Genomic DNA, 13,456 nt, shown 5'->3' with positions numbered 1-13,456 from the left:
CAAAACATTTCTTCATTATTTTAATTTAAAATATTTTGGCAAAGTATCACGTGTAATTCCCAAAATATTTATAGTATTAATTTTTGGTATTTCTCTTTAATGCAATCACTGTAATATTTTGTATTTTAATAATTTAAACCTGGAGCCGACATTGTTCAAAATTGGATCATAACATTCGCTTTGAATGATAGTTGCTAATATTTTAATAAGATGACCTTTTAAAACTCATATAACCCCCGAGATTTGGTTACAGATAACACACTTTAAATCTTGTAACAAAGTTAGCTGGAAGGGTTAATGTCGAGTACGTACGCCTCACTTCTTAAAACAATACAATAATTAATGAACTTTAATAATAACACAAAACAAGTGTCAATTGATGACAAATGATACACATAAGACACACAGTTATGAGTATCAACACACAAATGTATTAATAGACAAACTTACTGAGAAAATAACTATATAGAATAAAACTAACCTACAATTCACTGAGAAATTTTAATTTAAATATAAAACTGAAGTTTAATTTTATCAACATAGAAATGAAATTTGAGGTTTTGTAATTTTAAATCTCAAGTTTATATATTTATCATGAACTTTATGCCCGAAACAATTGATAATAAAACGTATGTTGGATCATTTGTGCCTGAGTTCCAACAACCCATTTCAGAAGACTTACAGAAAACTACCTCTTTCGTTGAGGGATCTTGTGACTCCCTTGAAGGATTTGGCACCCTAAACTCGCCCTCGGCAGAAACAGACTTCAAAAGAAGCGACACCTGTTTCGAGGATCTGGACGGAAACGCAGAAACCTCAGTTCCAGAGTCAGATTTCGTCCCAGAGTATTTTGACATTTATGGGCAAAATGAACCATTTAACAAGGTCTATTCAACTTTTGTTACCAAGCCAAAATGGGAACAGGAGTGTGAAGTTTCCCAGGATTACCAAAAGGAGAAACAGGATACAACAACCACGACCTCAGATTCGGGGTTCAAGGTCATGCCATTTAACTCCAAAACGCTATTTTTTGAGGACGATTTCCGGTACGTAACATCGAAAATGCTGAGTTACCCGAAGAACACGAACTCAAATTCTGATTATTGGGACAAAACTGACACATCTGGCATGCCCACGTCAAACTACCTATTACAACCAGCATACAAACAGGATTCTGGAAAGGAATTTTACAATTTTCCTCATTTTACGAAGGAAGATCTGATGGATAAGGCTGAGCTGGCATCGACGTCCTTTGCTCAAATAACAAACACCATGGCTAATTTAAACACTAATGGAAATAACAGTGTGCCAATGGCTACAAACAATTTAGTGAACCAAAGCGTGATTGATAATTCTCTAAATCAAAATTTTCATCCTAATAACCTCGTCTCTAATATGGGACCATTTTTTCTTAACACACACGACGTTAAGAGACCGCTTTTTCTAAACACGTCCATGTTTAACACGGGCCTTCTTCTTGACTCTGATTTGTACCTATTCCCAACCTTGACTAATAAGTGCTATAACCTGATTTCTAATTACCAAATTGCCACCAATTACTGCGTTTATATTGGTGCAGACTACAACAAATTAGTATGCACGTGCAACGTTGTGAGACCAAATGGGTCAAATTCACACTCAGTGAACTGCAACGTTGTGGCTGCAGGAGTGGAACTATCCACCGAGTCGTGGCCAGTCTGCAAAGCCTCACAAATGTACTCCCTCATTAACCGATGGGACAAGATACTTAAGAAGTATAGAAAACTTCAAAGCAGTTCTGAATACTCCTTTTATTTACCTGAGGACTACAAGCCTCCAGTTTACGTGGGACTGGATGAAGATAAGAACGAGAGGGCCAATTTAACTTCAAACCTGGTTAATTATAATCCGGAACACATGAAAAACGCAAACAGTCTGATTTCAGAAATCACTGGAATTAAGTTGAATGTGGACAATTCTGACCAGTTTTCACTTAGAAATGCAGTTTCTGAGCTCCTTCGATCAGAAGAGCCGTCAAAACGGAGAAAAACAAAGCACAAGATTGACTTGTCATCCAAATTCTCCAGGGATTCTGACCTGTCGAGCATAGCCTCAACTACGGACGGCGACCCAAAGAACGAGCGCAAAGATCTTCACCAACAGGGCACAGAAAAGGTCAGCGGAGTGTGGTATGACACAAACAGACACCTCTGGAGAGTTGTTTACATGAAGGGAAATAAAAGGAAAACGCAAGGCTTTAGCTCACTCAAGTTGGGTTACGAGGAAGCTAGAAGAAAAGCCATTCAGATGAGGCACGAAATGGTTGCACTTAGACATAATGATAAGATTTAAACATTCTTGGAAACTCAAGGGGTTTAAAATTTAAATTCTAAAAATTTAAAGTTTATATCTTTTGTCATTTTAATTCAAGGATTGTATTTTCAATAACTTGCTCTATTCAATTTTACTTGCACATTTTTTTCAAATCCACATTTTATTTTGTAGTTAAGTTTAAAAGAACTTAAGCTGAAAAACTATTATAAGAATTGTGTAAAAGAAAGCTATACCAAGTGTAAACAAGAATGGTTAATGCTAAGAATGGAACATGGTTTCCCAGGGAAAATTTCCCCTACGGTATAATACAGGATATTTTAATCTTTTCCTCACACTAGATAAATTTTAATTTTTTATATCTCCAACTATATGATATTATTGATTTTAACACAATATTATACAGTTTCACTCCCCATCCATTGTATATTTAGTTATGCCTACTGTTTCGGTCCTTAAGGACGAATTTTTCCACCAACTGGGAACAAAACTTTGTATTTTCCATCACTTTTCATGATTATTTTTTAGCTCTGGAGGAACTCGAGTCACTATGTTTCGACTTTGGAGTTGAATACGACGGAACTGAAACAGACGAAAATGGAAGAGAATTAATTAGAATTGACTTACCAGCTAACAGGTACACATATCTTAATACTATTTGAGTTATTTTTTATTTTAGATACGACCTTTTATCACTGGAAGGTTTGGTTACAGCCTTTTTATGTTTTAAATGGAATCTGCAACCGCCTAATTTCACACTTGCCCCAAATAAACCGCCAAATTATTCCAGAATTGATGTACAAAAAGAGGTTTGGCATTTAAATACACACTTTCTTTTCAGAACTCCTCCATTCGTCCCTTTGTATTTTGCGCAGTCCTGAGAGGAGTTGTTTTGAACGAAAACAGATACAAAAGCCTAATAGACATGCAGGAAAAGCTACACCAAAACCTCTGTAGAAAAAGAACAATCGCAGCAATAGGAACCCATGATATGGATACCGTTACACCTCCATTCACATACACATTTGAGCGCCCAGAGGAAATTATTTTTTCTCCATTGACTGATCCTAGCAGGGAATACAACGCACTAGAGCTGATGGAAGTATATGACTCACACCAGCAACTAAAAGTATCCAGTTTTCATATAATAATTTATTAGAATTACTCAAAACTACTCAAAGGGGCTCCCTATTACCCAGTTATCAGAGATAGTGATCGCAACGTGTGCTCTTTACCGCCTGTAATTAACTCACACAGGACCAGAATCACAGTAAACACGAGAAATATATTCATTGAAGTCACCTCGGTATTGATTATTTTTAATTGTTTCCTTTAGACTGATTTCAACAAGGGATCAATTGTTTTGAATCAGCTGGTATCATCATTTTCAAAGTATTGCGATGAACCATACACGTACTTTTAAATATTTAAAACTGTTTTTAGAATTGAACCTGTCCTAGTTCAGTACGACAAACCATTTACGACACCTGACTTATCCAGGTAAACTATAAATCAAATGAATAAGAGAAAATAATATATATTCTATATGTCATTGTACTAAAAAAGTTTTAGGAGGAGCTTAAGAGCTTCAGTTTCATACCTTTCAAAGTTGGTGGGAATAAAGGAGTTGACAGCTGAATATTCATGTGATCTTCTGGGCAGAATGATGGTAAAGTCATTACCTGTGGACTCTGAAACCATAGAAGCCATGGTTCCCATCACAAGATCAGGTATTTAAACAAAATTATAAACAAATTCAGACATACAACATCCATGTGATCTTGGTGAGGACATAGCAATAGCTTACGGATATAAGAATATTAAGAGGAACAGGTTTACGATGGGGAATCTCCTTAAAAAAACTCTTTTAGCTGATAAAGTCAGGTTTGTGTTCACAAGTTGTTCCTTCAAGGAAACTCTAATGCCGGTTTTGGACTCCTTCAAGTCGTCTTACGAAATGATGTGTAAACCATTTCCGAAAGATAACGACAAACGGGCTCCAGTTGTAATTAAAAACGGACAATTAAGTGAGAATGAAACTGTAAGAACGTCACTATTACCAGGACTTTTAAAAACTGTACATTATAAAAAAGGATCAAATTTACCGATTCGCCTTTTCGAGGTACTTAAAAAAAATTTCTATCTATTTCTATCAAATAGTAACTATAAAGATTAATAAATATTGTTATAAATGTATAGGTGGGTGAAGTGGTTTGGAGGAGTGAAGACTCGGACGTAGGGGCCAAGAATAACACAAACTGTGGTTGCGTGTATGCAAATACAAGTTCGGGACTTGAGGTATAAACTGTTGATTTAAAAAATTTTTAGGAGGTACAAGGAGTTTCTGAGCTTCTGTTAAACAATTTGGGATTTATTAGCGAGTACCAAGTCTGGGAATACAACGAGTTCGATAAACCAATCCCGGAATCCTGGAAACAAAGATACAAACTCGAGGAAATCGAAGGTAATTTTTTAAAATTTCAGAAGTTATCAGACCCCTCTTTTCTACCCGGGCGATGTGTATCATTTGTCACTACTTCAGAGCCAAGACAGACCTTTGGAACCATGGGAATAATCCATCCAAACGTGTTGAAAAACTTCCACATACCTTTTCCAGGTAATATTTCACCCTATAAATATCTATTTTTGACCATATAACCTTCTAAATTGCTTCATTCGGCTTAGTTTCGCTCTTTGAGCTGGATTTGACCATGATTCAAAAAATTATAAGTTCTAAATGACGACGCGTTACCACACATTAACATCCCTTGATTTCACTGAAGATTTATTTTTATATTTTAGTTACTATTCATAAATTATAAATAATGAATTTTATCGGAGTTCTAGAATCTAAAATTTGTACATTAATTTGTGAAAAAATACCAATTTAGTGGTATTTACAGAATATTACCCACAGTTCAAATGCCCAGCCAATTTATCGCCAATAATGACAACTAAAGTCTACACAGTCAACATCTGCAACAAAACAAGCTTCACCCTGTATAGAAATGGACACAAACTCAGGCACGGAACATGGATAACATGGCTTCCAGAGAAAATCGTTCCCTCTTCAAGTGTATCAATTTCCTTCTCAAATAGCAGATCAGGCCACTCTTGCAGGTCATATTTACAATACGGAGTTGTTTTGGAATCCACGTTGCAAGTACTCGATATTAAATTTGTAAAATCATCCGAAAACGATGACTTCTCTTGTACATTTAAACTACTAGCAAACCAAAATGAAGTTTTAAACGATAATTTTAAAAAATCAAGCGATTCACCCCTAAATTTATGTAAAATACAAACCCAGGTCATAGACCCGAATAAATCTAGCTTTATAGAGAGCTCTGAAACAATATACATTGTAAATATAGAGGAGACTACTGATGGATCCACGTATATAGGTTTCCTGAGAAACAAACACAACTCTCTTGTTTCAAAAATAAAACAAGATTATGAAGATTGGAACGAGACTTTTTTTACTGGACCTTATCTAGTAAATTTATACCGACGTCTTTCTCTGGACTTCTGTTGGGATTTCAGCAGCTCAGATTGGCGTACTCAGCTAAGAAAATCTAACCTTTCAGTTTATATAAGGATAGTAAATCTGACTAGTAAGGAGATGAAGCTGGGTTCCAACGCCCTTGAGATGTTCAAAAATTGCGTATTAGATGAAGGAGTGTGGGTGGAATACCCTAATGAAGATATACCCTCACTATCTGGAACGGAGTTTGGATGTAAGAGTAACGGGTTTCTAGGTGGAACATCAGGAAGATGCGTATATTCTATACTTGGTGAGTCGGGCTGCTTTACTTTCTCCTGGGATAGGCCATCAATAGGAGCCTTTGTAGCAAATTGTAAACATTCTTTAAATAAATATTCAGTAATGGTTCACACTGAATCTTCAAACCACTCGTCTGTAATATTCCACATAATTGACATGTTCACAATACCTCTCAAAATATTAACAGCAAAGGCTGTGTCCCCGAAGTTTACAACTAGATACCAAGATAATAAATTATCACCAAAATACATTAAAAGTTTAAGTACTGATGATGATAGTAACTCAAGCTTCGATAACACTTTAGATGAACTGGTAATAACACCGTTTCTGGTCAAACATCAATTTTCAAATTACACCAATGACTCTGATGATACAGACGTTAAGGATAAGGATTTCACAGAGCTATTAATAAAGAGCCCAAAACACTTTTTTAGCAGTGTTAATTCAAAAAACATTAACTCTCCAATTAACAAAGTTAGCTCTGATTCAAGTATATATATTGAGTGGATGATAGGGAATGAAATCTTTTGTAAACTGTTCAAGTTTGATGAGAAAATACACCTAAATTCCTCAGTAATATCTGCTATTCCAGATAATAAACACCTGGTTTTCAATTCCTTTCTTTTGAGACTTGATTTGTCTCAAATATTCCCAAAACAAAATCACATAGATAAGTCCAACAACTATGTATATGATACCACTAATGTTCCAAACAGACCATATCTAAAAACCTTGAAACAGAATGAATTCCTCGACTATGTTGTAATGATCTTTCACTGTGTTTGTGACGCATTTCAACCCTATATCAACAAGTGTATGACCAAGAAATTCGGACCAAACTGGCTTAAGATTTGCAAACTGCCTACTTGTCATGTCTGGAAGAATCACGACGTGTTCAGGATAGATTTGGAAGGGATTATTTACATCGTCACAGCCTACTGGATGGATATCTTCGAACAGGTTCTTACTGAAACTACACACCTTAACACAATACAGGTACTTATTTAACAATACTCTTTATATTATTATGATAAATCTAATAAGATTTGGCAGACAGCTGCAATATACTGGGCAAATCAGGAGTTACATAGATTTGATTCCAACTATGGTAAGCGTCATAAAATTTAAGATTTTTAGTTTGGGATCTCTTGGAGGCATCAAAGGCAATACTTCAGGTAAAATCACAAAATTTAATTATTTCCAGAAACTTAAATCCGACAGTTCACTAAAACACATTGATTTCATTTCCAACAAACTTATACAGTCATAATTTTACTTTTAATATTGTAACATATATTTATTACATGTCTACGAATGTTGCAATTTCTTTATTTCTGCAAAGATTATTGCACGAAAAGGTAAAAAATCTACAAAAGTTAGTTTTATGACACATTGTTCAGTACATGGAGGATTCTAATGTAGATTCACTAATTCAATCGATAATTAGAGGAACGGGACTATCTTTTAACTCAAAATCATCCTTCATTGAGAACATTAACAATCTCTTGTCAGATATAGGATTTATGCTTGTGGTTTGTGTGTATTCTATTATAATTATTTCACAGAGGGTTAATGTTGCAGGAAAAAAATACTATTCTCTTAAAGATCTAGAATCTTCCAATTTGCCATTAGATATACCCTCTACACTTGAAAATTCTGAGAATCCTACCCAAGATGATCCTATGGATGTTGACTTTGTGACACCTGTCAGAAAACTGGGCGTAGATTTTGACATAAATACAGATTCATCTCAAAATATTACTTCTTCGGTTTACAGATATCCATCATTATTAAAAATAAGCCAATCAAAATTTACACACTCTGAGCTGATGATCTTCATAGGTAACTTGATTTTTCTTACAAAATTTCAGATTCTGTAAACTCAATAATTTCCACTGGTACGATAAATATTATGTAAAATATATAAAGGTAAACCCTTACCAATTAAGAGGCACCCCTCTCAAGATTCCTGGTCAAGCATATGCTCCAAAAGACTCGTAATTGAGGAAACGGCACAATTGAACTTGAGTAAATTAATTATAAATAAATATATTAAATAGTTAAACGTTTCGAAAGGAGAAAATGGCTCGAATATTACGAAGACGAAACTAGTATCGCACCAGGAGTTCGATTCTACTTTGTAACTTAATAATTATTAATTCCACCAAAATTTAGGATCTCTCAAGTTTTTTTGATCTAACAAACACAAATAAATGCGAATCTTGCTCCTCGATTATAATATTCAACGTACTCCATGTTTTAATCTCACTGTAATTTCAGGAATTTTTCTGCCAGGAATGTAGAAATACATTTCACGAGCAATGTGCTTCTATGAACAGTTCAGGTCTTATTACGGACCAAACTAAGTGTTTTTCTTGTTCTTTAACATAAATTTAGGTATATACTGTACCTATCATTTTACATAGCTTTAACTAGCATATTTAGAAACTAAACCGAACCAATTAACTATTATTTTTTTTTAAAAGCAACAATACTATTTTGAATGTCGATACTTCTTGTTATAACTGAAAATGAATGTTATAGGGAAATTCTATATTTCTTTTACAACAGGTTATTTTAATATGAAAAAATTATAGCTAATAATGCAAATTTCAAAAATACTCGATATGAGTTTAATGTGTAAAAATTGAGACATTTTAATACTAGTACATTGTAGTACCTTACTAACCATTTTCTTCGATTTCACTTTGTACTATAGTAAATCTAATATAACTTTGTTTTAGATAGCATTATATTTATTACTTACGATTCTATTGCTCTATAATCAAATGTACATATGTTTCACTGCCTTTTCTCGTGATTCCAAATTCCTTAACTCCATTATTTCAAAATTCTTATCCAAGGGAATATGTTATTGCTATTAAACCAAAATTAAAAAATAACATATTTATCAATTTGTTTGTTGATATTTACAAATGGAAAACGTCCAAAACGACGTTACGTACTTCACAGAACACGATGAAGCTAAACGTATAGTAGAAGAAATATCTTCCCTGTCAATTGGACTCCTTTTTGATGAAAGTAAAACAGACTCCGCATCAAATGAAAGCAAGGATGACATTCTGGAGAAATTGGTCTCAAATATTAATAAAATCAGCGAAATTGTATCCAAGTATCTGGATATCGAAGTGCTGTTGTATCAGTACATAGAAACATTGATTGGAGATATATTCGAAATTCTAAAAAGATTCGTAATCTTACCTAACGCACTCAAGTTCGATATTATAAGAAGAATAGAATCTAAGAAATCTATTTCCTTGATAGTCCTGGAAAAGCTATGCTTCTACCTGTACATAATTTCCAAGTGCGTAGGAGTTAGGCGGCTTATAAACTACGCACCAAATGATGTATCTCTGTTTGAAAAGATAACAGAAACCATTGAAATCATACAAAATACAAATTCCGAAACAACCGAAAAGGAAATACAAAAACACGAGGATCACCTCTGGTGCTTGGAATTCATATTCCTATCCTGGGAATCTTTGATGGTTTACACACCGTTCGATTTAAATACGATATGGAAACACCCTTTCGATGAGAAAATCACATTTCAAACAAGAATTCTAACCTGCTCAATGTATTACCTGAACAAGCCGACAAAGGCAAGAGACGGTGCAGCCATGGTAATATCAAATTTATTTTCGAGAAAAGACGTCTTGAATTCTCAAGATTTCCAATATTTCCTCAAGTTTTGCCAAGATATTCTTACTAATCCGCTGTATAATGTAGATTTTCCAGAATGCACCAATGACTATTTAACAGTGACAAGGTCATCAAACAATGTAAACAATCACCTATCAATTGGAGTCTTAATGGTACTCAAACAGATTATAAAGAGAGTACAAACTTCTGACCTGGCACCTTATTTGGACATTATTGAGTTTTGTTTGTTAAATTGCGATGAAGTTATCATTAACTCGGCAACTAAGAAACTTAGGTCGTCCTGTTTAGGTCGTCTAGCATTGCACATGTTGCCGCCTCAAGAAGATTCTCAAAAATATCGTAGGAAATTTAGAACCATCTTCACTAAACAAAAGCCCGAAGAAGAGGCTGAGAACACAGATTCGAACACGGTTGTGAATGGCAGAATGGCAAATGCATTTGATACAGCTCGAGTGGAGGTTATGCTTTCAAAAATTCTAGAAAGTCTGATTGACAATGACATTAGAGTTAGATGGGCATGCGCAAAGTCGTTGGGTAGAATATCATCAAGGTTAACCATACAAATGAATGAGGAAATACTTGACCATATCATTGAACTGATTAGCTCACAATTTACCCGAACTGTTAACGGAACACCAACTGATGTTTTGGACATAAATGGGAATTTGATTAGTTGCTTAACATCACCTAAAGTCATTGTGCAACCATTAAGCGCTGAATGCGAGTGTGTGGTCCACGGAGGTTGTTTAGCAATTGCAGAAATTCTGAGAAAAGGCCTGATTCACCCACATATGCTAAACAAGGTTCTGGATACCACAATATTAACACTTTCATTCGAGGTCTGGAGAGGGAAAGGATCGGCAGGAACGGCAGTTAGGGACGCCTCTTGCTTCATTTGTTGGGCAATAGCCAGAACTTTCACGAAAGAAATGCTCAGCATCAACCACATCTCTAGGATTAGCATGGAATTAGTCAACGTAAGTCTATTCGACTCCAGCGTGAATTGCAGAAGAGCAGCCTGTTCGGCATTGCAGGAGCTTGTAGGAAGGTTAGGAACTGTTTCAAAAGGTCTGGAACTCATACAGATGTGTAACTACTTCACGGTTTCTAATCGCAAGAAAGCGTTCGTAGAAGTATCAGAACAAGTGGCAAGACTTGGTTACTACTCAAACTCAATGTTACAAAATCTTATCAGAACAAAGTTATTTCACCCAGACATGGCAACGAGAGAGCTCTCATCACTAGCCATATGTAAAATAGTATCAGCAACTCCACATTTATCACTTTCATATATTAATAATTATCACACGCGAAATGAGAACAACAAAGTCAATAACATTAATGACAAGCAAAGTATTGAGTTCACAGTCACGTCGTTAATTGACTACCTATTGGACAATTTATACACTTCATCGACCTCTACAACGCAGGGTGCGCTGAGAGCCTTGGCAAGGCTATTGTACTTAGTGATTGAGACCAACATACCCGTGAATTTAATATTGTTCAAGGTTTTGGATGTGCCCGTAACCTTTGAAAAGAAAAGGCTTTTCCGCAACAAAAACTCAAACATAATAAGACAAGCTATTTGTAAACTCATAACAGTTAATTGTAAACTAACACTACACACGAATACTTTAGCAACGTACAACTACACAGATAATGTGGATAAGTTTAAAAAAATCATAGACTACTACATTGTTATTTTGAAGGACAGCTTAAGGAATTTTGCACTAGAGGTTCAGTTGTCTGCAGTGGAGGCATTTGAGCAGCTTTTTATGATAATAAGAGATGTAGACGTGTTGGAAAACCTTTTGAAATTTTTTATAGATTCCATATCATCAAGGATTGACCACATTGCCGCAAGGAGAGGCTACGCTCTCGTTTTCTCTTCGATACCACTCAAAGTCTTTACTGATATTGATGAGGCCAAGAAAATTCATAATCTTAAAAATGATAATCATTTAAATCATTCCAACCACATAACTGATGTCAATGAATCGAATACTGTGTATGAGGTGTTAGCTCTGCTCTGCAATGAGATAAGGACCAACCTAAAGTACCAAGAAGTTAAGGATTCCAAGACCAGACAGTTTGCATTGTTGTCAATTCTATCAATTCTGAACAGACTTAAAAACAGTGTGCTGGAAAAGAAGATTTTGGAACAGATTACTGAAACCCTAGTTTTGTGTTGTAACGACTACGAAGTAGACTCAAGAGGAGATGTTGGTTCATGGGTCAGGGAACTCTCATCTGAAGTTATTAGCTACGTGCTTAATGCTTACCTCTTTAAAAACAATCACTATAAGGGAAATTCGCACAATATTTTCAAGAATATGGATAAGCAAATGGCAACTAGCCTCACAGGTGGATTGGTAGGACTAGCTCTGGAAAACTTGGAGCACGTGAGGTCGAGGAGTACATTTCTCATGTGTCACCTCTTCACAAATAAACTCTCTAAATTAAATTTCAAGTGGATATGGAACAGAATATTCTACAACATACCCTATGAACAGATCATATCCTCAAATGAAGATTATTGCGCTAGAACAAGATATGCATCTACTACAAATTCAACCACTACACCTGAAACTAAAATGGATGATGAAACAGAAGATGCTAGCAGAGTAACTGATGATGATAGAGTTGTTGACTATGAAATTGAAAAATACATTGACAGGAATTATGAAATTGATATGTATATAAATATAGATAACAGACTCTTGGACGGATTCAATATGCTTTTTGACGTTTCTAGAAGTTTAATACAAGTCATTTCAACTAATTATGAAACTAAATCAGAAAGTAATAACGAATACGAATTTGACCATCAAAAATCTGTATTAAAACAACAAAAGTATTCTACAGAAAATGATGGATTGATTCCCGTTAATGATTGTGAAAACCTTCTTGAGTATTCACTTACCAACTCGGAAAAGTTAAACGTCGTTTTGAGAATACCAGGCTGGTCAGCTGCACCTCTAACATTCAGGACTTTCCTCTGGGTTCTTCTGATACCCTCTTACACCAGAGTGGCCTTCAAGTCCATTGTTAAGATAATTGGTGAAAATAACAGGATCGAAGTGAACATCCACTCCAACAATAGTGTACTTGTTCTGGAGGACGTTTTGATAGAGTTCATTTCACAGAACAAAGACACATTTATATGCTGGGATAAGGGGGTAAAATGCTTTGAGATGGTCCTGAGAGATTGCTCAATAGAAATATACAAAGAGGCGATAGAGGCAAATGACTCTAAAACATCTCAGAAGCTTGTAAACTCCCTGAAGATTCTGTTCAGCCATAGGCTTCTTGAGGTTCAGGAGTGGTATGACCTGATTGAAATGATGGTAAATGAGTCAAAAAGAACCACAAACTATGCTTATCTCAAGAGTATCATCAGATGTCTAGAAGTTTTACTTATGTACGAGTCCGAGTCTTTCACAAAGGATATCCTCAAGACTCTACTCCAACTCCTGCTCCACCAGTATCCCACAATTCGTTCCTACGTGGCTTCTCACCTAAGTCTTGCCCTTAGCAGCAGGGATGATGTTTTTGCCGAGGAGGCCATGGAAATCTTGGAATCCTGCTCCTTTCATATGGAAGATGAAGATACTATTTTAAATTCAATTAATAAGCTGAGTACACTACTAAAGGTTTAATTTGTTGTAAATTGTACAA

The 13,456-nt window shown here is 35.2% G+C and overlaps 4 protein-coding genes across 4 annotated transcripts; all 4 read left to right on the top strand.

Annotated features, from left to right (window-relative positions):
- Window positions 1–594: 594 nt before the first annotated feature.
- Window positions 595–2,331, top strand: TA11145 (uncharacterized protein; the record flags this gene model as incomplete). Its single annotated transcript, XM_948406.1, has 1 exon — window positions 595–2,331. The coding sequence occupies one exon, from the start codon at window positions 595–597 to the stop codon at window positions 2,329–2,331; it is 1,737 nt and encodes a 578-aa protein (XP_953499.1).
- A 237-nt stretch (window positions 2,332–2,568) lies between these two features.
- On the top strand, window positions 2,569–4,968 carry TA11150 (phenylalanyl-tRNA synthetase, putative; the record flags this gene model as incomplete). Its single annotated transcript, XM_948405.1, has 12 exons — window positions 2,569–2,613; window positions 2,717–2,804; window positions 2,839–2,947; window positions 2,990–3,119; window positions 3,152–3,439; window positions 3,470–3,616; window positions 3,647–3,723; window positions 3,754–3,810; window positions 3,883–4,040; window positions 4,071–4,432; window positions 4,510–4,608; window positions 4,639–4,968. 12 exons carry the CDS (start codon window positions 2,569–2,571, stop codon window positions 4,966–4,968), a joined length of 1,890 nt encoding a protein of 629 aa, XP_953498.1.
- Window positions 4,969–5,257: 289 nt separating this feature from the next.
- Window positions 5,258–7,102, top strand: TA11155 (uncharacterized protein; the record flags this gene model as incomplete). The annotated part of the gene is made up of 1 exon (XM_948404.1): window positions 5,258–7,102. One exon carries the CDS (start codon window positions 5,258–5,260, stop codon window positions 7,100–7,102), a length of 1,845 nt encoding a protein of 614 aa, XP_953497.1.
- Window positions 7,103–9,030: 1,928 nt separating this feature from the next.
- TA11160 (beta-tubulin cofactor D, putative) lies at window positions 9,031–13,437 on the top strand (the record flags this gene model as incomplete). The annotated part of the gene is made up of 1 exon (XM_948403.1): window positions 9,031–13,437. One exon carries the CDS (start codon window positions 9,031–9,033, stop codon window positions 13,435–13,437), a length of 4,407 nt encoding a protein of 1,468 aa, XP_953496.1.
- Between the last annotated feature and the right edge of the window lie 19 nt (window positions 13,438–13,456).

The sequence above is a fragment of the Theileria annulata genome, chromosome 4 (genome assembly GCF_000003225.4).
Source record: "Theileria annulata chromosome 4, complete sequence, *** SEQUENCING IN PROGRESS ***".
Classification (NCBI taxonomy): Eukaryota; Apicomplexa; class Aconoidasida; order Piroplasmida; family Theileriidae; genus Theileria; species Theileria annulata.
This window is presented reverse-complemented; position numbering and strand designations above follow the sequence as displayed.